We start from the raw sequence: 24,090 nt of genomic DNA, 5'->3' as shown, positions 1-24,090 counted from the left end.
AAAGACTTACCAACTGGCCCCTGTACCAGCTCCTCTCATAGTAAAGTCCATTCAAGTCAATTACCAAAGTCAATCCAAAAGGAAGGAGCCCATTGGTGCTTTGTTTTATGTGTAGGGACTCTTATCATGCTATCATGAGGTGTGGCTCAGTGGTAGTGGGTCGTCCTCCATTCGAAAGATCGGCGATCGATCCCCAGCCTAATGTGGCCCGGGAAAGGGAAGTTTGGGGTCCCCTGCTAAAGCTGCTGCCCCCGCGACCCGACCCCGGATAAGAGGCTGAAGATGAGATGAGATGAAGATTTAAGGAAACTCACAGGAAGACAGGATTGTACCGTTTACTTTATTATCACACACACAAACATAAAGACACCCTCTTTCAAACATTTGTAACACACTCGAGTACAGATACAGTAACCAAACATACTCTGCTCTTAAATTACTCTGCTACATAAAGGAAACCGTACGTTTTCCTATATAAATGTGACAGTTGAGGAAAACATTATCTTTTGAAGCAAAAGCCAAAAAAATGTTGGAAATAAAAATAAATAACTACTATGGACACGAGCAAGACAGTGGTTTGATCCAAAACAGTTCAAGTCATTCAAATATTTTGGTAGCTCTTCTTTATTTTATTCGTCCTCTCCTTTAGTTTGTTGATTATTAACACACTGAGTTACCTGATTATGAATACGCTGTGTTTCTCATATGTTATATAAGCGTCAGAACACTGCTTAGCTTTCACAGATGTATTATACATACAGTATATCCCGGTTACACCTTTTTATATCCCATTGTGTCATTGTTTACCTCCGTAACAACTCATCAACAGCAGATCACATACTTCACTTTTATTTGGCCTGCTGTATGCTAGATATGCGAGCTAAATATGAACTTTCATGTTAAAGACAATGGAAAAATATTACAAAAGGTCCCTTACACATGGCCCTTCATTTATTTGGTGGGGAAAAATGTCTTACACCCTATTTTATATGGAAAACCAAATTGTTAAAGGGTGGAGTTGAAAGGATTAGTTGATTAATTGATTAAATGACCGACAGAAAAGTCATTTTTTAAAGCACAATTCAGTGGTTCCAGCATCTCAAATGCTGAAATTTGCTCTCTTTTTATAGTTCCTATAATCTTAAACATAATATCTATCAGTGTTGGTCAACTTGACGTGTATTATCTGAGAAAACAATCATCAGATTACTCTAAAATTAAAATAATTGTTGGTTGCAGCGCTCGATTTGAGTAATATTATGTGTGTATTAATCAAATTAAGATGCTAAAAAGTATCACATGCCGTATGAGTCCCTTTCTAATTATACAGTACCTCATGAATGAAGGTTATTAAACTATGGTTCGATGTCAAGTACGAGTGGCCATTCATGGTAAATACACAGTGACACACAACACTGTATTCCAGTCAAACCAGCTCTCAGAAGGCAACAGCTTATGCAGAAAAGAGTCTGAGGCCTGAAAGACTGGAAAACAAGAATAAAGGCAAACATCTGAGCATCTGCCGGCGGCTCAAAGGCTCACCCTTAGGCTGGAAAAGTGTCCTCAGACCACTTCCGTGTTTTGAATGTCCCAACAAGGAATTCGAACCTTGCGTCTAAATAAAGCAGAGCTGAAACACTCCTTTGTTGTAGAAATAAATAGTCTAAAAAGACTAATCCGGACATTTCTAAATCTAAATCTTCATTAAAAAAAAAGAAAAAAGAAAGAAAACAAGAGTCTCCTAGTACCTGTTTTGTAAAGATATAAAACCCGGACATGCAACCCAACGCACTCCATTTAAATGCAGGCCAAAAGGTCACTGCCTCGCTGTAATTAAACAGCCTTGTCGCTTGCACAATTCACAGTAGTGTGGGGCCCTTGGTGGTGTAGTTCATCGCAGGGAAGTGCCTGCTGTCTATGTCCCAGTGGCCGAGGGGCTGGTGTGAGGCAGACGGGAGGCTGGGGTTCCAGTGGTTAATGTAGCTGGCCATGAGCAGAGTCAGCTCCAGTATCTGAGACAAGAGCAAAAACAGGTCAGATCAGATCAGAGCCAAATTAATGGCTTTAACATGTTGATATGGTGTTTCATTTGTTTCTGGGGAGCCGGAGGCCCAGCGTGGCTCACAGAGAGACACAGTGAAAACCTGAGACACCCAGATGATCTGCCATCAAGAATGGAGTTACTCATTAGCTTCACCCGCAGTTGAAATATGACTCTGTAAAAGTTCTCTTGAGGTTCTGCACAGAATATAAGAGCAGCAGCCTGTTTTCTCCATCAGCTCTCGATGATAAGGGCATGTAGAAACAGGTGAATATGAAAATCTCTGGGCTCATTTCCCCCCCCCGTTATCTTCTGAGCTCCTTTACACGACATCGACACCTTGAACACTCGATCCATCTACCCACATGCCCTTTACGCCTCGGCTGCTGATGGTTTACATCAGTGGTCCACGACCTTGTTCCCCCACAGCCCTTTAAGGCGAACTCAACCTCCTCTCATCAACAACACCTGCCATGTACATTTTTAACTGGATGATATTCGACACTATTAACTATACAAAAGTGGATATTTTTAAGTGGTGATTGTTGGGTTGGTCACATTTGGATTCATACTACTGGTGGCAAAAGCTATTTCAGCCATTTATCTGTTACTTTTAGTTAACTAAAACCATTTATTCATTACTTATATCTAACTGTTTCAACTTTGTATCTGTTACTGTAAGCTAATCATTTCAACTTTGTATCTGTTATTTAAGCTAAACATTTCAACTTTGTATCTGTTACTGTAAGCTAATCATTTCAACTTTGTATCTGTTACTGTAAGCTAATCATTTCAACTTTGTATCTGTTACTGTAAGCTAATCATTTCAACTTTGTATCTGTTACTGTAAGCTAATCATTTCAACTTTGTATCTGTTACTTTAAGCTAATCATTTCAACTTCGTATCTGTTACTGTAAGCTAATCATTTCAACTTTGTATCTGTTATTTTTAGCTAATTATTTTAACCATGTATCTGTTACTATAAGCTAATCATTTCAACTTTGTATCTGTTACTGTAAGCTAATCATTTCAACTTTGTATCTGTTATTTTTAGCTAATTATTTTAACCATGTATCTGTTCCTTTTAGCTAACTATTTTAATCATTTATCTATCAATTTAAGCTAACAATTTCAACTATTAATGCATTACTTTAAGCTAACTATTTCAACTATTTATCCGTTTCTTGCTAACTGTTCAGACACTCTGCTTGCAATCTAATTTTCACACACTTTCAATTGCAACATGTCCTGTCCAGGTTACAGTTGACTCAGTATGAATATTTATTGTCCAGTCAAATGGTGAGTTTTCTGTGATTTTTTTCAAATAAGTTGAGCTTCTCCGCAATATTACCATATACCCCAGGTGTAACAAGTACTACGCCTTGTAGGAAGATCATCTAACAAAATGTGAAGTAACAATCTCACATGTGGAGGCAAAGCGGAAACTCATCAATCAAACAGACTGAACATGTTTGCAGTGGTACTCATGACGCATATACCTTTGGTTTAGCCATCACAAAGACCAGCTTCTCCACGCTCTTCTTCCCGACTCCTGGCTCCCTCTGCTGGCTCGTGACCATCATGAAATCGTCACGGCAGCCACCGAAAGTAATCACAGACTGGTAGGAGTATGTGATGAGCGTGTGCTGAAGGATGAAAGCATTGCCAGTGTGAAATGTGCAGGGATACAAACAGGGAGCATGTTCAGACTTTATTGCTGATCCCAAAATAGAGCATGGAATTCTTTTGGGAAGTCGTTTTGGTTTCTGCTTTTTTTTTGAAGGGCAAATTGAGTGTGAAGAAGCGTGACATAATTTCCAGAGACCTCTTGTGATTTTCACTTTGTTTTCTTCTCTCTTGACTTTCATGAAAGCCAGCCAGACCAAGAATGAAAAGGATCTACACGGACGGCTGAAAATTACAGAGCTCAAGCTAACATGGTTTACATGTTGGAAGGGCTGTTTGTCAGGGTCAAGAATGTTAAATCGGAGGTTGGCCATTTTATTTTCCTGTGGATTTCTGGTGTTTGAAACACCGCAGAATAAAAATCATTCCAGACCAGCGGGTCGACATAACTCTGCAGCTGTGGCCCAGCCAGCTGAGCGCTGCAGTTAAACACAGAAATCTTACTTTCTGAGGTATAAACTGAAGCACATGGGAATCCCAATAATACTTAAAATAAACAACACATCACAGAGATAGTGTTGATGGAGATATTGGTTTGAAACTCACCATTGTATAGTCCAGCACACACAATCCATCTTCATTGACTGCCAGCCACACCTGGCTCTGCTCAACAGGAGAGGGGGGGACAGGCTGTGGACAGGCGAAACAAAGAGAGGCCATGTTTAAAGTGTAATCCATCCTAGTAAACATTACAGCTTCCTCCCTGGGCCTTCTTCAGAGTCTCAAACCGGTCCAACTTGTGCTTGAAAGCTTGATGGATGTGACGTGATCGGGTTCAAGCTAAATGAAAGGTGTATTTTTACTTTGGATGAAAGGTAGCGTTTGGATCAAGGGAGCCTGCTTGTTTTCAAAAAGACTTCAAACGAAGGACTGAATATAAATTTGCCTACATTAAGTCATACAGAGTGCAACATCAAACACAAAACAAGGAGAAGTGGTCGTTCTTTCTTACCTTGGCACTGAAGAGTTTGGCTCCAAACAGGGGCCATTTCCGAGCCACAGTTAGGTATATCCTCACACACTCGGGTGCACTGCACCCACGTAGCATAGACCACTTGGTGGCCAGACGCTCAGTAAGATCTCTGGAAGGAGAAAAGGAACATTTGCCAAATTTCATCTGTGACAAGTTCACGGGAATATCCTGCAGCATTTGTGTCTGGGCAAAATATGACAAAATGCCACTATGTTTGTTAATAATAAGGTATATTGTTTATTATTATTATTACCTCTCAATGTCCTTGTGGAAGTCACCTCAAAGGATCAATAGAAGTCTAACTCTATTATTAATAACTAGTGTATTAACTATATCGTATGAATAGGTAATTGGTACAAGGGAAGTTAAAAGTATATTATGGATAACTAGATATTGGTTTATGAATATGGTTATTGTGTCAGAAAAATGTATCGAATATTTGTATGAGGAATATATTATTATATTTTACGTTACGCATAGATAGTAGTATATGAATATTATTAATTATTGTTGATATATTGATAATGTGACAAAGTATGAATAAAGCTTAGGGGGTAGGAACACATACGTTTTTTCCGACTCCTTTTCGAGCATGTTCATTTGTAAGCTGGTATTTCTCTACCTTTGTTATTATTTTTACTAATATTTACTTTAACTACTGTTTTTTGTGTTATTTATGATTATAATTTACTGTATCATACTTTTTCTAAGAATAGTATTGTTTTTTGCGTTGTTTTGTTTTATATACATGCTCGAAATATACACGTCAATCAATCATTCACTCAATCAGACGTTGTTTGTCTTGCAAGAGGATATTGCAAAATACATTGAACATGTATTGAACATTACAGTGGGTTCTAGGAGTATTTATTTGGACCAGAGCAGTGTCCGTGTTACCTGAGCTGCTCTGAGCTGCAGTCCTGTTTGTAGCGTTTGGGGTAGAAGCGCTCTAAAGCCTGCAGGAGAATCAGCTGAGATTTAGGCTGAGGAGAGCCGGTAGGAGAGGAGGCAGCCGGTCTCTCCAAGTCGCCATGTTCAACCTGGAAAAAGAGAGATGAAAGATAAAGATGGTTTTAAAACACATACATCCTTTCTGACAGTAGAAGGTTTTCATAAATCAAAATATAAATCTATTAGTCCCATAAATTGACACAATCTTTACAGACCTGTGCCATGAGGGCAGCCACCTCTAGAGCCAGTTCTTTGTTCACAGGAAAGTGGCCTTGTTGAACTTCATCATTCACCTGGTACGCCAGCAGGAGGCGCTCTCGCTCCGTCTCTCCTTTCACCTGAGATCTGAAACACAATCTGTGCACGCACAAATGAACAAAGAGTTGCATGAAACGTATTCTTCTGGTGAAGGGTGGGGTATGCACACTTCACTTCATTTTTAAGATGCAGAAAATCTAAATCCTAACACTTAAAAATGCACGAGAATAGTGAGGAAAGTGAAAAGGCAGAACACATATCACATCGTCATCTTTATCTTGTGGTCTATGTTTAAGCCTTTTCTTTAGACGCTTGTGTAATCGCACGATAAAATATGCTGAGGTCAGGTGTGTTATTACAAAGCCCAGATGTGACAATACAATCTTACCTGCTTTTGTATGTTAGACGCACAATCCGTGTCCCCTCGTTTTTCCCAGGATGCAGCTCCTTCAGGGCCTGCTCCCACTTGGAAATGACATCACAGATCTAGCAAAGGGGAAACAAATCAGTCTCCAGTCGGACATGTGGAAGCTTTTACCCTCTTTCTGGGCCTGTCAGCAGATGGTAGTACCTATAAAATGATTATTATATAGCTCACCATACTGGTGATATATCTTCCTGTTCTGTACTGTATTATACTGTGTTATATGATACTATATACTGTATATTGATTCTATTCCACGGTATATGGTCGTATTATACAACGAATTATGTTATATTTGACACTAAGTTATGCATTATGCATTATATTATGTTACTACTGCACTTTCTATACTCTGGCTGTTATATTGCTGCACTACTAAACTCTACTATATACTTTAGATTGTTGTACTATACTATATATTACATTACATAAAGTTTCTATTTGTATTCTGTTCTATTTAGCTAATGTACCTTCCACTATTTACGTTACTTTTATATTCATCTTGTATTTTCATTGTACTGCTCCAACAACTGATCTTATCTTATCTTATCTGTAGATTCAGAGAATGACATCAATCTGTTCTAAAATCTACTGTAAACTATTCGAGACGGAGTTATAAGTTAGAGATGCACTGATCCAATACCAGGATCAGATATCTGCTCCAACATTGACTAATTAGCTGGATATCGGATGAATGAGGCTGAACCAGCATTCAGTTCCAGTCATTTCTTTTTTTATTAATATCATAAACAGCAATACAGTTACAGCAATCTAGTCACTTCAATTATATTTTAAGTGATTTAAACCACTTCTTAGCTGCTTTATTTTATATTAGATTAGATTTTGTACATCTGTTTGCACTAAATGTTTTACATGTTCCTTCTGTTTATTTTGTAGTTAATTAAGCACTTGTTTGTTGGGTTTCAGGCAGCTGCTTTATTTTATATTACTTACATTATTACATTTTAAAATATCTATTTGCAGTGCACTTTACATGGAAGTGTTATTTCCTTTTGCCTCTAATGTACACTTTATTTGTTTATAAAAAGAATAAAGTCAATTTATATCTGTGTTCATTTGTAACCTTTTTTTAACAAGGCTAAATGTTTATGTAAAGCCTTCACTCGCATGGCAATGTGTACTTGTCATTCATTCAACAGTAGGATCGGATCGGTATCGGCCGATACGCTCAGCCCAGGTATCGGTATCTGATTGGATCTAAAAAAAATAGATTGATGCATCTCTGTTATAAATGTTTCAGCAACCAGATACAGTTTCAGAAAACAGAAACAAAATAAAATGGAAGCACCACTCTAACCATGACTTATTCAATTACAGAGTAAGACTTTTGAATGCTCGAACACGGCTACATTTGAAAATCAGAAAGTCACAAAAATGTTTGGACAGACTTCATTTGTCTTTTACTACCCACTGCCGAGCCTCTAAAAGATAAAGTAACCCGAGACAAAAGATTTGAATAAATGCACCAAAGCGTCAGTGGTGTTTAGAGGGTTTCTTTCAACCACTTCTGTTGACAAACCCACACTCTTACCTTGGCAGACGGCTGCAGGCAGTGCTCCAGGTCTTTTCCAGATGGATCATCAGTGAAGAGGGCGAATCCAGACAGCTGAGGCTTCCTCACGCAGATCCTCTGGTTTAGCGTGTTAAGGAATTCTTCCACTGTAGTGGAGCCGTCGAAACCCACAACCTACACAAGAAAAAAGGGGACATTGTCAATGATGAGAGCCCTTGAAACCAGAACCAGCCTGTATGTCCAGTGCAAAATGTGCCTCCTTTTAGCAAGAAATGTTCAATAGCCGTGTTGTTACCAGTGAGATGATAAAATACCATCCATCCAGTTTTAGTGATAGATCCATGAGTTTTAAGGCCTATTTGCATCAAAACATGAGAAAAATGCTAGTGTTTAACCAAATTAAAAAGTAAACATCTATCAATGTCTGCTTGCATGTATTTGATTGGCAATTGCAGCACCTTGTCAGATGATGTGACATTACATTTCAGCAAAAGCTGAGCCAGGTTCTACTTTCTTGCACCGTTTATTTCCCTCTGTGCCGGCACTCTCGCCCTGCAGGTGATATTGAACATCGAAGCAGCTGTTAGGCCACATTTCTTTACATCTGCAGATGTTAACTGATGCTGCTGTTACTTTCCTTCCCAAAAGGCAGCACGGGTTGGAATGTGTAGAACTGGACCAAATGACATAAAACTGCTCTTCCTTAAACAAAATCTGCTGCTAAAAGCTAGGTACAGTCAGGACTAGAGGTGTGACAAAATACCAATACGGAAATCAAACCTATTACTTCCTCTTGCGATACTTAATCAGTACACTGGAACAGATATCGATATATTTATTAAAGAGAGAAATGTTTATTTTTGCATACTTATTTTTTAGTTCTCTGTAAATTCTATATATTTTTAAATGGAATGATGGCATACAGGTTGCAGTCAATGTTTGTGTTAAGGAGGCACTAAGCTAATAGTGGATGCACTTTGGCACACATTTTGTGAAACTGACATGACAATGGAATACACAATTCCTGCTTTTTTTATTATAATCTTTGTAGGGGTATTTGTTCTTCTTCAGTTACACAGATAGTCATGTATCCTACAGATGATTGTCTTGCAATGTATCGCGTGTCGCAGATTTGCCGTGTCATGATGCCGTCGTTATCGTGGGCAACATACCGTGATGTATCTCATCAGGAGTTATTGTGTGATTCCCGCCCCTACTCAAGATAGTGTATTATACGTTACCTGGTAGGTGTTGTTCATGAAGTGGACTGGGATGCTGAATGGCAGTGAGTGGTGGTAGGGGTTTCTCAGGAGGATGGAGACAATCTCCATACGTGAAGGTTTGGCCTCCCGCTCTCCATTCTGCAGTGTTCGCTCCACAGACCTCTGACAGTACACTGCATACTTCCCCACCTCACTCCTGTGTGAGGGGGAAAAAAGGGGATGCAGATGTAAACAATGCACCAGAAACCGCCTCAGAACTGATTGTAGTTACTTCGGAGACAACACTGTAAGTAATCTAGGGTCAGCTACAGGCTCTAGACACCTCACCTTGGGTCTGCATTGCGTTGCAGGTACTGTCTCAGGTACCAGAGGAAATGTTGTTGAGGAAGAAACAGAGCCACACACAGAGACAACAGCTGCCAGCACTACAGGAAGACGTGGTAAAAGGAGAGCAACTTTAATTAACAGGATCACTGAAAATTTTGTATGCATTCATGTCTCATTAAGGGAAAACATTTGCCAAGGACGCAGAGACACTCTGCTTCACATTCTGAGTTAACTACCCTGGTTTTCTGCCATGTAAAGCCCGGCCCACACTAAAAGATTTTTCAAATCTTAACAGATGTTGAAAATCAGACCCCACACAGAACGACATGTAATGAAACATCCAACCGTTTTATTCCTATAGTGTGTGGAGAGCAACCATTTGGCAACACCGCACACCAACAGATTCCAAAAATGAACAACCAATCCTGACCGGGATCTGTATCCTGATTCTCAAATCCAGAAATCTCGCGTGATCAAGTTGACTTTAGATTAAACAAAAGTTTTTGCTTGCCTGGACGCAGACCTGAGAATCAGCCCATTCCACAGAGTTGACTGAAGATGGAAAAAGATTTAAACTAGCTGAAAGTTCTGTCTGATATCAGGCAATGTTTTCACACTATTTGTACAGAAAAATCACAAATAAAAGAGGAAAAATATGATTGAAGTCATGGAGATGGCATGAACATGGATCGGGCATGTTATAGTGCGCGCTGGAGGTGAATAAAAATGATGAGTATTTAACGTCATGCCAGCAAGATTCAAAGTCAAAAACAAATATCATTTGACAGTATGTTGTTAGTAAGCTATCGTTCTTTCCCATATGACTGCATCCTCTGCGGTCCCCACTCGCAACAGGATATCGGAGCGTAAATATTGAACACGTTTAACATTTGTGATGTGAAACCAGTGTGGCCAGGATGGACCCGCGAGCAGATTCATTAACATACTTCACACAACAGGAAAACCTGGCAAGATAATCTTAAGAACCATCAAATAACCATGGCTTTGCTGATCGCAGGTGTGAAACAAACTCAAAATCAGTTTAATTCTCCTGTAGTCAGTGGCTAGCAGAAGTTCTAAATTACTAAAAGTGAATATAAAGGAAACATATCCACTTTTTCGGCTTTCTGTTTTACCACTTGGCCCTTCAAATGAGTCTGTTTTGTCCTCAGCGTGCACCAGGCTGACCTGTGTGAGGGAGTAGTTATGTGGCGTGCGGCGGTTGGTCTGCTTGATAAGCTGACAGTACACTTCATTCTGCAGCTCCGGGTGCGTCACGCACACTTGCAAAGCATTCTGGGCCAGCGAGGTGTGGTAGTCGACGGACGGAGACTCAGCCAGCACGTTGATGAAGAGCTGACAGGACTGCAGAGAAGGAGAGACATCTGAGACTTAAGCCCACTGCATTGCCAGCAGGTGGAGGCAAACACAAAGGCATCTTAAAATACTCGGTCAGAAGGAATGAAAAAAACAACAGAAATCTGTGACATAAGGTCAGACAATGTGTATGTCATTATTTTTTGAAGTACACTTTATTTTCATCCGCTGGGACAGTCGAAGACAAAAGAACCAGTTTATCAGTCACATTCATTAATACTTCAAAGGCATGAAGTAGAGCGTAGACTTGAAAAGCGTGTCATTTCCATTCATTCGGTTTCTTTGTGTGTGTTTGGGACTGCTTTTCAAGGCTGGCTGGTCAAAGAGAGAGCCGATCCATTCATCTTTCAATCTCGTAGTGTGGCGGCTGTAGTGGAGCGGGGAAGGGGGCTTCTGGGTGGGCGTACTGGGGACTAAGGAGTTGAAAAGAGAGGAAAAGGATCTGCCATCATTCTACAAGGTCCCTGTTCTTCTCTGATCCCCCCCCCCCCCCGTCCTGTGGCTTCCATATCCATTGCTGGCACTCTGAAGGCCCTGACCTCCCATGTCTCCTCTTTAAAGGGGCGCCTTTCACACTGGCCGTACACCAGAAGAACGGTTAGCCTCAATCAGAGCAGATAATCAAGGCCATTATCTCTCTTCCACACTTTTAATGAGCTGGGGCCCTCATCCTCGAGCCTTTGATCTGGTTTAGGGGAAAGGGGGCGACAAACTGGAGTATGTTGGCCTTGAACGGACCCTTGCAGTGAGAACAGGACAAAAAAGGGAAGAGGGCTTCGGAGAAAAGGATGAAAGGGAGGGGAGAAAAGTAAGTGTAATAGAACAAGGGAGACAGAAAAAGAGGGGTTAGAGGTGTAGAGACTGACCTTGAAAAGCTTGAGAGCTTCCGTCTGCAGAGCTTCAGAAGGCAGAGTGGTAAGAGGCGAGCGCAGACCCTCCTTACAGAAGCTTAGGGCCTCGCTCTTCCACAAGGCAGATTCTGGGAAAAGAAGGGGAAGCGTACACACGCACACGCACACGCACACACACGCGCACACACGCACACACACACACACACACACACACACACACACACACACACACACACACAGACAAACAAGATTGAGTTTCAGAGCCGTAATGACTCAACAGCTGACAAAAATCGTAAACACAGTCTGCTGTGTGGATTAAGGCAGTCAGACACCGCGGATCAAAATATCACGTAGCATACTACTGAGTACATTGTGTCCACTTATAGGGGGACTTTGCAAGCGTAAGCCTTTCAGTCGATTACACATCTACTGTGAGTGTTAACCATACGCTATATCTCCAGAGCTGTCAACTAAGAATATGCAGTGTTCTTGTTCGACTGTAACAATACTCCTGAATTACTCTTTGTAATGATTGTGTTACCGTCACCAGCCAGAGCTACACCTGAGGTCACTGAGGTCACATTAGAAGGTATTTTGTGTTTGAATTTGTAGGTTTTAGTGACCAGTTGTTTTACATGCTGATTATTACTCTCAGGTCACGAAACACAAAATAACTTATTAAAGAACCAGGGTTGGGTATTGATATTGAAGCATAAACAATACCTTACTTTAGGGAATATAAAAAAAGTCTGATCGTTTATTATATGTAATATATAATGTAATATAAACAGCTGTGTGCAGTGTATAATATAAAAATATATTGAATAGAATACAATATAGTTATCTATACCATACATACATACATACATAAATATATATATAATGCACGTATATGTGTATAAATATATATACATACTCACACATATATATATATATATATATATTTGGCTTTTTGGCTCAGAATACATTAAAGTTCAATACCGAGCTGTTTAAAGAATAAAAGTTTATTCCTGATGATGAGTGAAAGGCTTTAAAACAGCATTTACACCTTCATGTTGGAAAAATAACATGCACAGAAAGTAAGTTGAGTAGTTAACTGAATACATAAAATAAGCATCATCAAAATGAAATATACTTTCCGCCTCTTCTAATGAAACTTCCTTGCTGTAAAAGATGGATTTTCTCACCTGGGTCTCCCTCTGCATCAAGGAGTTTACCAATGAGCTGCTCGTACTCTGTGCCCACTTTGAAGTTGGCACAGCTCCCCGCTGCCACAGTCAGGTGATACAGCCATGTATCCTGTGTGGGTAAAAAGCATTCATGTGACACAAACACATATACAGCAAATGATCAACATTTTGTTTGGATCACGTCTGAATGGTGATTTACAGCTCAACACTTTTTAAGACTTTGCCTGTTGCGTTACCTTCTCCTGTTTGGTGCCGATGAGCAGGTATGTAGGACTCTGCTCTCTTGGTTGGACCACTAAGGTGCAGTGTGAGGAGAGGAAACCTCGACTGCCCGCCTCATAGTCTTCATCTGAATCACAGGAGCGATCCACTTCCTGTACCGAGGCCTCCCGCATCTGCAGCTGACCCAGAGCCAGCTGAGACGGAAGAAGTAAATCCAAATCAAACCAAAGAATGACTGTAAGTGTGTTCAATTAAGGAAAGAAACTAACTGTCATTACACTTTCTTTTTCTTGACTAAGCAACGGTTGTAAGCACCCGTCCTTTATTTGTGTAAAGATTATCATTCTGTAGGACAGAGCATGCAAAACTCTTTGGAGGCAGGCGTTAATAATCACTAACAAAAGACAACATTAGGAAGACGCGAGGGCATGCTAGGAGAAGGTGAGTTTTGTGAACCTTGTCTTCCTGATTACGATAGTAGTAGAAGACTTTTCCGACCAAAGAACACCACACCAGCTTCGAGTGTCCGTGTTTGACCTGAAACAAGAAGACAGTGGCATAGAAAGTATGAGAAATAAGATGTTATTCAGAGGATTTGCTGGTCAGATGTCCCAGGAGTGTGCAGGGAAGTGTGCAAATTCATTATTCAAAGGTAAAATATGTAGAATCTTTATTAAAATCTATATTTAAAAGAATAATAATACACCCACAGGGGGTTTTGAGGGGTACAGAATGAAAGTATTAATTTTCCATAAACAAATATATTTAGTCTGAATTAAGATTTGAAAACACATTTTTGACGGGCTTGGCAATGACTTTTCTGTCACATTCTGTTTACATGGTACCAGCCAATAGCAGCGGGCATTGCTGGTTTCCAGGGCTGTCTGTTGTTCGGTGCAGCTACTGTAGGCTGGCACTGGGTGAAATGCCTCAGCGAAGGGGCGTTATTTGTCCCAGCAGCTGAGTGACCAGAGTCAATATAGGCCAAGCATTCACTCCATGGACTGAGATAAAGGAGTTCAACGCCATTAAAACACACTAAATGGCTAAGTTTCTCCTCGATCGGTAAGCTAACTTTCATGTTTACTTAGCTGTAACGGCTCAGGTAACTGTCAGTCAAACTCCTCTGCAATACTTTTTGTTTTTATGGTGTGATTTGCCGGAGGGGATGGGTTCAAACAGGCTCAAACAGACTTCAGGCTACTGGACCAGGTCTGACCAACCTGGCAACCTGAGTGGTGAGACACTAGATGGCGGTGTTCTGCTCATTCTACATATTTAAACTATAAGATTTTTATTTTGCTTCCGAAGCAAAGTGACAACGAACTTCTGCCAAATATAAACAATCTGTTCCATGCCCTGATTCTGCTGCTGGCTCTAATAATAACACTTAACTTTCTGCAGACTTCTTTCAGAGAGTTTGGGAAATATGAACGGAGCAATGATGTCACTGGAGAATGCCGTTGACACAAAGCCAGCTGTGCATCCCCCAAAAGGGGGTCACTGCGGTTAAGTGGCAGAACAGCCTGTCTGGACTGAGATCACGTCATAACCATTGGATCAAAGACGACTCTCAGGTAAGGATTTGGGGTTAGGTGAGAGGACGTGAGCTGTCAGTCATCCGTCAGAGACCCATCACACACACCCGTCAGATGTTTAAGTGTCTTAACTTTACCAATAGACGTGCCGTGGCTAAGGAACGAGGACAAGAGGAGGGCGGAAGGGAAGGAGACCTCAAGCATTCCAGCAGCTCGGTTCTTACAGCCGTGTCCCAACGTGAAGGAGCTTTTCAGGAATCTGCTTCAAGTGCTCCGTCAAACCTTCCCCACCCCAGTGGCAGACACTTCTGTGTAGGTCTGAGAGGACGTTAAGCCTGAAAATAAGTTATTTCTGGCATCCTCTTCAGGGAGAAAGTCTGGCTAATCTATACCTCTTGCAACTATGCAATGGAAGTGGGGTAAGGGAGTATAGTTATAGTTATAATGAGATAAAAAACTAACACATATTAACTATAATATGTCAGTTAATTCAAAGGTTATGTTATATCTGCATGGCTGATTCCTGATGCTATAGAAACGATAACTCAATTAGTCAAATAGAAAAAAACCCTTCTGATAATCTATTAATCATTTAAGTCATTTTTAAAGCAAATATTACAAAACACCAGGTGCTTCTCAAATTAATTGCATTTTTTTTTAATTGCAAGTTAGCAAACTGAATATATTTTTTGGTCAGACAATAAAGGTAATTTTAAGATTATTAAGATGCATTCTGGGAAATTGTGTTGGCAGTTTTCAGCGTTTTCTGATATATTATAGAAGATTCTCACACACTGTCCTATTTACGTGCATAATCTTAATTTTAGGAATACAACAACTAATTTCATCCGACACACTTTTCCCCGAGACAATGAAGGTGGGCATGAGCCCTCACAGTCCAGTACAGACGAACGATTTATCAACTACCTGTCAAAACAAATGGTCGGATTATTTAATAATAAAACAAATCATTAGTCGCAGACCAATTAAAAATATTATAAAGCCTCCGAAAACCAATTTTCTCCAAGTGTTTGAGCGTTTTACTCCTATTACATGATAACAAAGGAGTTCTGTTTGAATATTTAATATTATACAGAAAACACTGTCTAATTGAGAGAAAGATGAAAAGATGAATATCATGATAATAGTTTGCTAGCCGTTTCCAGTCTTAATGGTAAGATTGTGTACCAGCAGTAAATCCATATTTAGGTACAGATCATCTAACGCTCCGTACGAAAGCATATAAACAAAACCCAAGTTTTCGCATGCTCTAACTGATTCACCACGACTTCTGTCTCCTGACCTTGGTAAGCCAACCCTTCACGGTGGGCTTGGCGGCGGTCTCCACGGTGACCGGGCTGCTGGCCTGCACTTTGAGTATGTTCTGCAGAACCCTGATCCACTCCTCCAGGATGTTGGGTGAGTCGGCGGTCAGATAGAAGGTCTTCTTCTCTGTAATCAACTGATTAGGCAAAAAGGGAGAAATATGGAAAAAATGCTAAGCCAAGCCTGCCTGAGATAGCATCATCGTGTCAGAAGGAGATCAGAATCAGCTTCTGAAGAGCCAGGAAAACATTCCAGGCCAATGCTACACCTGATGTCATTCTAAGCTGCTTCTCTGGTATGCAGCAGTAAAGCTCTGCTGTGATGCAGTGCTATAATAAGAGTGTGTGTAGCTGCCTGTGTTGCAAGTTTTTTTCTACTTTTCTTTCACGCCTCAGTCTTTTGAATGATAAAAAAACGATTTATGTCAATTCTTTGCAAAGCTTGCAGCAGAAGGTTGTCATAGTATGCATCATAAATCATACGTTCCTCATCTTGGAGTGTTCTTGCACAAAGTTAGTCGCCATTGGGACTTTTAAGGATTTCAGGTGTGTTTTCCACTTACTTGAAATGTCTGCGCTCCTTCTCCGCGAACTATACGGCAGGACGAGTTCAGCTCTATCTGACCCTGAGGTTTCCTGATCACGTCACTCTGGATACACATAGCAAAACACACATATAGACACGGGAAACATAATTTCTGTCAAAAATTATATTCAAAAATTCCACGACAAAGTCCGCAGCCACACTAATGTACATGTTTTTTAATCTACACAGACAACAATGCTAGGGACGGAGTTAAAGGGATGTCTTGGGTACTCTGAAGTGGAGTCGAATAAGCCAGTATCTTCAGTGGGGAAAATATTCTAAATAAGGCATGCACTTACACTGATATAGATCATCTTAAGTGAGCCTTTTTTTAGGCGGCTAAAGTATGTTTTAGCTGCTGCCTCCGTCCACAGCAGTTCATTGCTTAGCTTCTGTGCTCCTGTCTGCTTCTCCAAGCCGATCGTCATCTACTGTAGATAATACACTGATATGGATAATTACCTCATACAACCCCACTTCAAAATACCCCAAATATTACTTTAAGATGGTGCTTGGGACTTCAACTGCAGCCACCTTGCACACAAGCCTCTGAAATATTTGTGTAATGTTTTCTGTGCAGACAGCAAAACCTTAGAAGGAAGAAGGCCGGCAGGCTCACACTCACAGGAGATTTGTAGTAGAGGATCTCTCCATTCCTCAGGATAAACCAGCGACGTTTCCAGGCTTTCACCTGACTGCCCATCTTCAGCAGGTACCCAGACTTATCCAGCATCTCCTGCAGATAAAAACAGCACAGGAATTACATATACACAACTGACTTGTTATACTAGAACTGACTAACATCAGTGATTAAAAAGCAGGAATCCACTCACAGGCCCAGTGCTCTCACAGGAATAGGAAGAGGTTCGCTGGACTTTATGTTCCGGTTCGGAGTAGTCGCTGTCCAGGGAGTAGGCATCAGGAGGAATGGCATAATCACTCTCTGAGCTGATAGAGGACATAGACACGCCTGGGAAAACAGGAGATGGCACATACAAGAGGGGTAGATAATAACAAAGGCATAGGTTGAAGGAAGAAAAACACATATAAATTATACATGTGTTGATTGAGAACCAGCAAGCAACAGGAGGTTTCGAGACAGAAGGCTCTTACATGGAAAATCCAGACTCTGAGATCACGATTAGATAACATCAGTATGTGATGCTCAGTGCATTCCAGCAGCTATTTTACATTGAGTTTAAGTGGTGAATATCTGTAGTCACTGAGTGTTGAACTTTGCTTTCCCTTAAGGTGCATCATCTACTTCACTTAAGGATTTCAATTGAACCTTGTTGCTTTCTGTACCTGCAATGCAGCTTCTCGTAACGGCATGCTATTTTTGCGAGCAGACAAACTGCTGCCTATTCTGTGTGCCAATATGTGCTCCATATTGACAACCCAGAACCCCACCTTTAGGATGATAACACACTGTATCCAAAATTCCTGGATTATTTACAATTTACACTGATGACATTTTAGAGCTACATGGTTTTCAATGTTCTGTCTGCACTGTGATCTGCAATAGTCACCTCTCTTGACGGCACGTGGGCTCCCCGGGACGCTGCCCTTCTTGTCGGGAATCAGGATGGAGGTCCTTAAACTTGCCAGAGAGCTGCTATCGTCCTCGGACCCAGAGTCATCATCGGGCAGAGGTACACTGCTGATCTGAGTGGCTTTCTGAAACAAACATTTTGAAGGAGTATTGTTAAGTAAAGCGCCACCTAAATTCAGAACAGATGACAACATGTCTGACGTTTGGATCACAGAAATGGGCGACAAGCTGTATCAAAAGGAAAGCACAGATCCTGCCGCACTGTAAAAAAAAAAATACAATTTCACTCACTCCTTTCAGTGTGGTGTAGACTGGTACGTTGATATTCTTATAGATCAACTGGGTGAATGGACCTGCCACTGGATATTGGGGTAAGTTGGACCCTGTGACATAAATACAATTAATACATTTGATTTAATGTTTATTTTTTTATGGACATTGACATTGACATAGCATGCTAATGCCACATAACATCATGTATAGCTTTAAGTTAGGAAAAGAAAGAATAAATGGTCATCATTAAAACATGCTGTATAGCACAAGGAGTTAAGAGCACACAGTATGTGAACTGACTATATATCAATAAGCTACTGTATATCAGAGCTAACATCAGTCACGAGCTACTGTGCTGTATCCCAAATGGTGCACTTCCACCCTCAAACTGCCTTTTTTTGAGGTTGGAAGTACGTTCACGCCGGAAGTCGGTAAAATGCAGTGTATGGCATTTATCCAGTCACGCACTCAAAAGCGGGGAAACCGTTGAGTGTGGATGAATGAACAACGCCCTCAATCGCCGCCATTTTGTCTATGTAGCAGAAGAGGCAGGACTAAATTCAAACTGGAAAATGGCTGAACAACAGCGCAACGGAGCAGCAAAAACTGGATTCACTTTATGTGTCAGAAGAGTTGTTGGAAAAGCTTTTGGAAAAATAAACAGAAGAAGAAATACGATCGGCATTTCCGTGCAGGGCGACAGTGTGTGATTTGGGACACAGCACTGGCTTAAGCTGCTTAACCCCTGAGCCTATTGGTGTGTTTTATTGCTGAAGAATTTAAGTTTTCATTTAAAAAGGACAAGTGTATTTTCTTATCTTTTTACCGGTTACATCGTCACGTTTTAAGCTAGCAACAAGCTAGCAACACCGTGTTATCTTTCATACAAATACGCACAACTCAATAGGAAAGAACACACAGAACAACATAATACACACAGTTTAAACTGCATGCTTCTCTAGGAAGGAGAGAAAAAGTGAAATAGTCTTGAGCTTAAACAAACAAAAACGGTCCATGGCATTCACTCTGCCAGAGACCTGAATGCTCCAAAAACAGATGCACTTTAAGGCACAAACATGAGAGGAAGCTGAATAAGCTGCGCAAGCTATGACTTAATCCAACAGCCACTTGGCAGCTCACTCCATGTACCTGGCAGTCAGGAAATTCAATAGTCGGAGTGCTGTCAAACCTCGCTGTCTGCATCCTGACAAAATGGGTGATGTTGGGACAGAAAGCATAGCAGTAATTAAGGCCAGACCATGTCCTTTCATCACGGCTGATTAAAAAGCAGCCTCTCCCTCAGCTCCTCTAAACCTCCCCCTTCTTATGCTCTTCCTTGGCTTTTAAACAAAAAGAAAGGGAGCGGGGGGATGTGAACAGCCTCTCGAAGATGAGCCCACACCTGTGCAGGTGTGTGGAGCCTCGGGCCAGAGGAAGTGACATCAAAGACCGCAATGACGGATACAAAACCAACCACACACCTCCACAGCAGCTTTAGCAACAGATGAATGACATGTCAATCACAGTAATGACTCATCTCAGACACCACACAGGCTCATGCAGACAGATAAGCACACACACACACGGTTAGATGCTGCTTTACACATGTAAAAAAGGCTTTCTGCATTAAACTAATTTAATGGCTGCTGCAGAAAATGGATATTAGTGAAGAAGGACTGAATGGCTATTTCCTTGTTTCTGGCTGTGGGGGACTCACCTCGTCCGGGGCCCCTGGCTCCAGGACAGGCTTCTGATACTCTCATTCCTGACTTTGCCACAGCGTAGATCCTACTCTCCTGTAGAAAGAACAAATTCAGATCCAATTGAAATGTTCATGCTTCTAGGTAAGATTTTAGCAACAATTCAGGAAGCAGAAGCTGAATAGATAATGCTACTCTCTCATACCCATGAAGGGAAGCGGTGTAATGGAGGTGTTGGCGGTGGATCCAGCCGCTCCAGTTCTCCTGGGAGACCCAGAAAGGAGCCTCCATCCCGGTATGGTTCCTCTGATCCCGACCCTTCCACAACACCATCCATGCTGTCAGGGAGCCCATCGTCAATGTCTGTTTCTTCCACAACCTGTGAGAAGGGTGAGGTGCCAGTGCCTGTGCTCTTGAGGGTGGAGGAGGTGGAGGATGGGGTCATGATGTCTATGTTAACGTTGAGGTGGTGAAGTCTGTCCAGGCTGGGCTGCGGCTGGCTGTAATGCTTCTTGACCAGCTGGATGCTGTCTCTGGGGGTGAGCGGAGTCCGTACTTTGGGTAGCGTCATGCTGGCGCCTGACTGGTGAACTGGAGGATTCGGGAAGGGGTTGTTGGTAGAGGGGGAGCGCGACAGGAGCGGGCTTTTAGGTGTTATTCTGAGAGACGACTCTGGGGAGCTGGGCCCATGGGCCATCTCGTAGTTTGAGGATGAAGATGAAGAGGAAGAGGATGAGTGAAGGCACTGAGAGCGGAACTTGCTGTTGAGCTCATCGGAGGAGTTGTCTCGGTCTGAGCATCCTGCCGGACCCTCTTGGCCCACTGGGAGCTCGGGTCCACAGACGGAAACAGGGCTGCCGGGACACTCCCTGCTCCGACCCTGAGAGAGAGCATCATGGGCTCCAAGGTCTCCGGGACAAATCCCTTTACCAGAGTGTTCAAGAGTCCTTTTCACATCTGTGGAGACAGATTTTTAACATTTGAGAAAGAATAAATACTATTGGGAACTAATGTTTACGGAATAATTCACCAAAAATATGATGAGTCATATAAGCAACAGTTAGTTGCGTCACTTAATATGCATATAAAATAGATCCCTGGACTAGTTTTACCCACAGATACTGTGACAGCATTGCAACCTTTTTCTATTCCTTTAAATTTACAGGACCGTAAAAAATAAATAATAATAAATATATATAATAATAAAAAAAAAAAGTTATTTGTCACAAGAAATAAATTAAATTTTCAGCATATACGGTATATATATATAACTCTGAGGCTACCAGTCTGTTCACAATTGCTGGTGTAGTTCCAGTCATGTGACCAGCCTGACTTGAATCAAAGAACACACTTGTTTCTTCAAAAGCTTCCTGCCAGCCATCCGTAGACCATATAAATTAAGCAGCACACCTGTCTGCGAGGTCTTGATGTTAGAGGCGGCCCCTCGGGGACCTGCTTGTCTCCAGCTGTCATCTTGGGCAGGTGGTGTGCCGGGGCAGCTGGGAGGAAACAGCGGACTGCTGGGCACCAGGTGGTTCTCCATTACAGGGGAGGTGGCAGGGGATCCAAAGGATGCAGGTTTCTCTAAGAGAGCTGGAGGAGAAAGACAACACCAGGAAGTCAGTGTCTTTCCCACTGGAGCTCTGGGGATATAGCTTTCTAACAAATACATTAATTCCCTACTAATCTACATGACATTTTACTGTACTACTACCAACAAAACACTGTTAATCCAAAGGCAGACATGGCACAATATCTACAACAGTATATGCAAGAAATATTAAGGAATGAAATGCCCAAATAGGCACAAATCTGAGGTTGAACTACTACTTGTGTATTCACGTCAAGGTGTCTTTAATCAGAAACTGTATGACAAACTCTCAAAATGTCTATGGTTTGTGTCATTTACGGTTGCTCAAATTGATCAAACCAAGAAACCACAAAGAGTTTTTATCCAGCTCCAAAAGTTGTGCTTCAAAATGGGGAAAAGAGCAGAGTCGGATAATGCTTGTGTGTGCACTTTGTCACAGGTCATATAACTTATGTGGCAATTTATGTAGTCTGGTTAACGGTTGCTTTACTCTGTAACGTTAAAGGTAGCCTTTTCTTTTTTCTTTGTTCGTTAGAGTGTGCGCCCCTATAACTGAACAATAAGTAGCAACAGTAACTAATGGTAGCTGACGTTAACCAGCCAACAAAGTGTTTTACTGCTACAAGAGTTTAAATAGTGTTTTTTGTTCTCTGCCCGAGTGCTTTAAACGACGTTGAGTCTGTGGACTGGGCTCCTACGGTAAACCTTGGGTATCAGGTTCTGAGGAGAGGACAGAAGAAGCACAGACACTGCAGAGGCCTGCTGGATCTCCACGGGTCAGCAGAGAACCCAGAAGCAGTCAATACTCATGTTGGACTGTAATAATTAATGCACAATTTTTTTTCAAACAAAGCTGAGGAAAACATTTTGTTTGTAGTCCAGTATCTGCATTTTTCAGACTATTGTGTATGTACTATTTTGTATTATTTTTGGGGAAATAGAATGAAATAATCAGCCCAAAAAGACATGAAACTAAGGCACTACAGTCTTTAATTGTTTCTAAACACCTTGTAGTTTGTCCTGCAGCAACATTATCTGATCAGTCTGCTTCAGGTTGGCCATTTTCAGCTGCTGGTTCTCTTGCTCCATCTGCAACAAAGCATATATATACATTTTAAATGACAACTTTTAGTAGCCCCAAAAACAATTATGAAGCTGTTTTAGAGTGCCTGACTTTGATATTGTGACTTTCAGCTTTCAGGTAAGTGCTGTGCCTCTTAAAACTGCTCAATTACAGACATATGAATCGTCATTTATTTATATATATTTAAATTTTCTGACCAGCTTTAGATAATAAACGTTTAAGCATAAGCATCTCTTGTGGCCTCGGATGATGTCTCTCTGCAGGGTGAGGGTTTTCCCAGAGGCTCGGACTTGAGTCAGAGTGGATCTTTACGTGTGTGAGCTTACCTCTTTAAGCTTAACGGTGACCCAGTCTTTAATCTTGGCAGCTTTCTCCTCAATAATTTTTGCCTCCTGGGCTCTGACTAAGATCTGTGGTCAGAGAAAACAGGGTTTGTGGATCATTTCAACCTACATTTTATGAACATAAATGGACATTTCTGTTCTTTATCTAATGGCTCCATCCATACCTGTTTTTCCAGCTGCACCTCTAATCTCTTTATCATGGCATCTTTTTCTTGAACCTGATTGCTCAGGTCTTGATACTTTCTGTACAACGCACTCTCTGATTCGCTGGTTTGTATGTTCGCAGACTTCAGCTTTTCTTCCATGACATGGATCTGGAATTAAAGGAGTGAATGCACAAGCACACAGCTAAAAGAAAGCTCAAATTTGCATGGCTCATTAAGTTTTGATGGGCACCAGACAAAGCAGAGAAATAAACAATGAGGATTCTCTTTTGCTAAGACCGACAAGAAAAAGCTTTCCATGCCCTCAGGTATTTCTTGTTTTTAAAGAGAGGACACCATTAAATTACCACCTACAGAAAACACCTGGAACGGTCAGTAATGACAGCAAATGGGAGCTTTAACACAACAGCAAGAGAGGCCGAGTAAATGTGTATGTTTGTTGCACTCATCGGAAAAATGAGTTATCCACTTGAAAGATTCATGTGAATGCCCCCTCAAGTTGGAATAACATGGAAAGTCAGCAAAGATGTTGGTACACATCTGAAGTCATATTACACAGAAACATCCTGTCCACCTGGAGTGACCTAGATTAGTTAGAAAAGTTATTTATTATCATCAACCCCGGTAACAAGTCAAGTTAAACATTATTTCAGGGGTTTTAGGAAAGGTGCTGCATGGTGCAGCAACAAGTCCGGCACAAAATTACTTCAAACTAGAAATAAATAGAAGCAGCAATCAATGTGTTGTTTAAACACTGAGCATTAAAATACAACATATGTTCTCTAGCGACAGTGTTTATATATTACAACTTAAGGCCCCTGAACACACCAAAGTCAGAAGATCGACTTCCCAAAGTCCTGTATGACTTGTGTGTT

At 41.2% G+C, this 24,090-nt stretch overlaps 1 protein-coding gene across 1 annotated transcript in view; it reads right to left on the bottom strand.

Annotated features, from left to right (window-relative positions):
• Window positions 1–372: 372 nt before the first annotated feature.
• plekhh1 (pleckstrin homology domain containing, family H (with MyTH4 domain) member 1) overlaps window positions 373–24,090 on the bottom strand; it is a 39,227-nt gene continuing 15,509 nt past the window's right edge. The window contains exons 4-30 of the mRNA XM_083924724.1: window positions 23,216–23,365; window positions 23,034–23,117; window positions 22,631–22,712; window positions 21,443–21,625; window positions 20,238–20,989; window positions 20,050–20,128; window positions 18,351–18,442; window positions 18,037–18,184; window positions 17,341–17,477; window positions 17,133–17,243; window positions 16,485–16,571; window positions 15,900–16,058; window positions 13,515–13,595; window positions 13,073–13,252; window positions 12,834–12,945; window positions 11,662–11,774; window positions 10,607–10,783; window positions 9,419–9,516; window positions 9,110–9,287; window positions 7,887–8,042; window positions 6,299–6,396; window positions 5,868–6,009; window positions 5,599–5,741; window positions 4,681–4,810; window positions 4,275–4,358; window positions 3,542–3,688; window positions 373–2,012 (exon numbers count right to left, since the gene is read on the bottom strand). Of these exons, the coding sequence (XP_083780850.1) occupies window positions 1,860–2,012; window positions 3,542–3,688; window positions 4,275–4,358; window positions 4,681–4,810; window positions 5,599–5,741; window positions 5,868–6,009; window positions 6,299–6,396; window positions 7,887–8,042; window positions 9,110–9,287; window positions 9,419–9,516; window positions 10,607–10,783; window positions 11,662–11,774; window positions 12,834–12,945; window positions 13,073–13,252; window positions 13,515–13,595; window positions 15,900–16,058; window positions 16,485–16,571; window positions 17,133–17,243; window positions 17,341–17,477; window positions 18,037–18,184; window positions 18,351–18,442; window positions 20,050–20,128; window positions 20,238–20,989; window positions 21,443–21,625; window positions 22,631–22,712; window positions 23,034–23,117; window positions 23,216–23,365 (4,056 nt within the window). The 3' untranslated portion in view covers window positions 373–1,859. The remainder of the gene's footprint in view (window positions 2,013–3,541; window positions 3,689–4,274; window positions 4,359–4,680; window positions 4,811–5,598; window positions 5,742–5,867; window positions 6,010–6,298; window positions 6,397–7,886; window positions 8,043–9,109; window positions 9,288–9,418; window positions 9,517–10,606; window positions 10,784–11,661; window positions 11,775–12,833; window positions 12,946–13,072; window positions 13,253–13,514; window positions 13,596–15,899; window positions 16,059–16,484; window positions 16,572–17,132; window positions 17,244–17,340; window positions 17,478–18,036; window positions 18,185–18,350; window positions 18,443–20,049; window positions 20,129–20,237; window positions 20,990–21,442; window positions 21,626–22,630; window positions 22,713–23,033; window positions 23,118–23,215; window positions 23,366–24,090) is intronic.

This window comes from Echiichthys vipera (assembly GCF_963691815.1).
Source record: "Echiichthys vipera genome assembly, chromosome: 12".
Classification (NCBI taxonomy): Eukaryota; Metazoa; Chordata; class Actinopteri; order Perciformes; family Trachinidae; genus Echiichthys; species Echiichthys vipera.
Note: the sequence above shows the minus strand (reverse complement) of the source record. Positions and strands in the feature narration are given on the sequence as shown.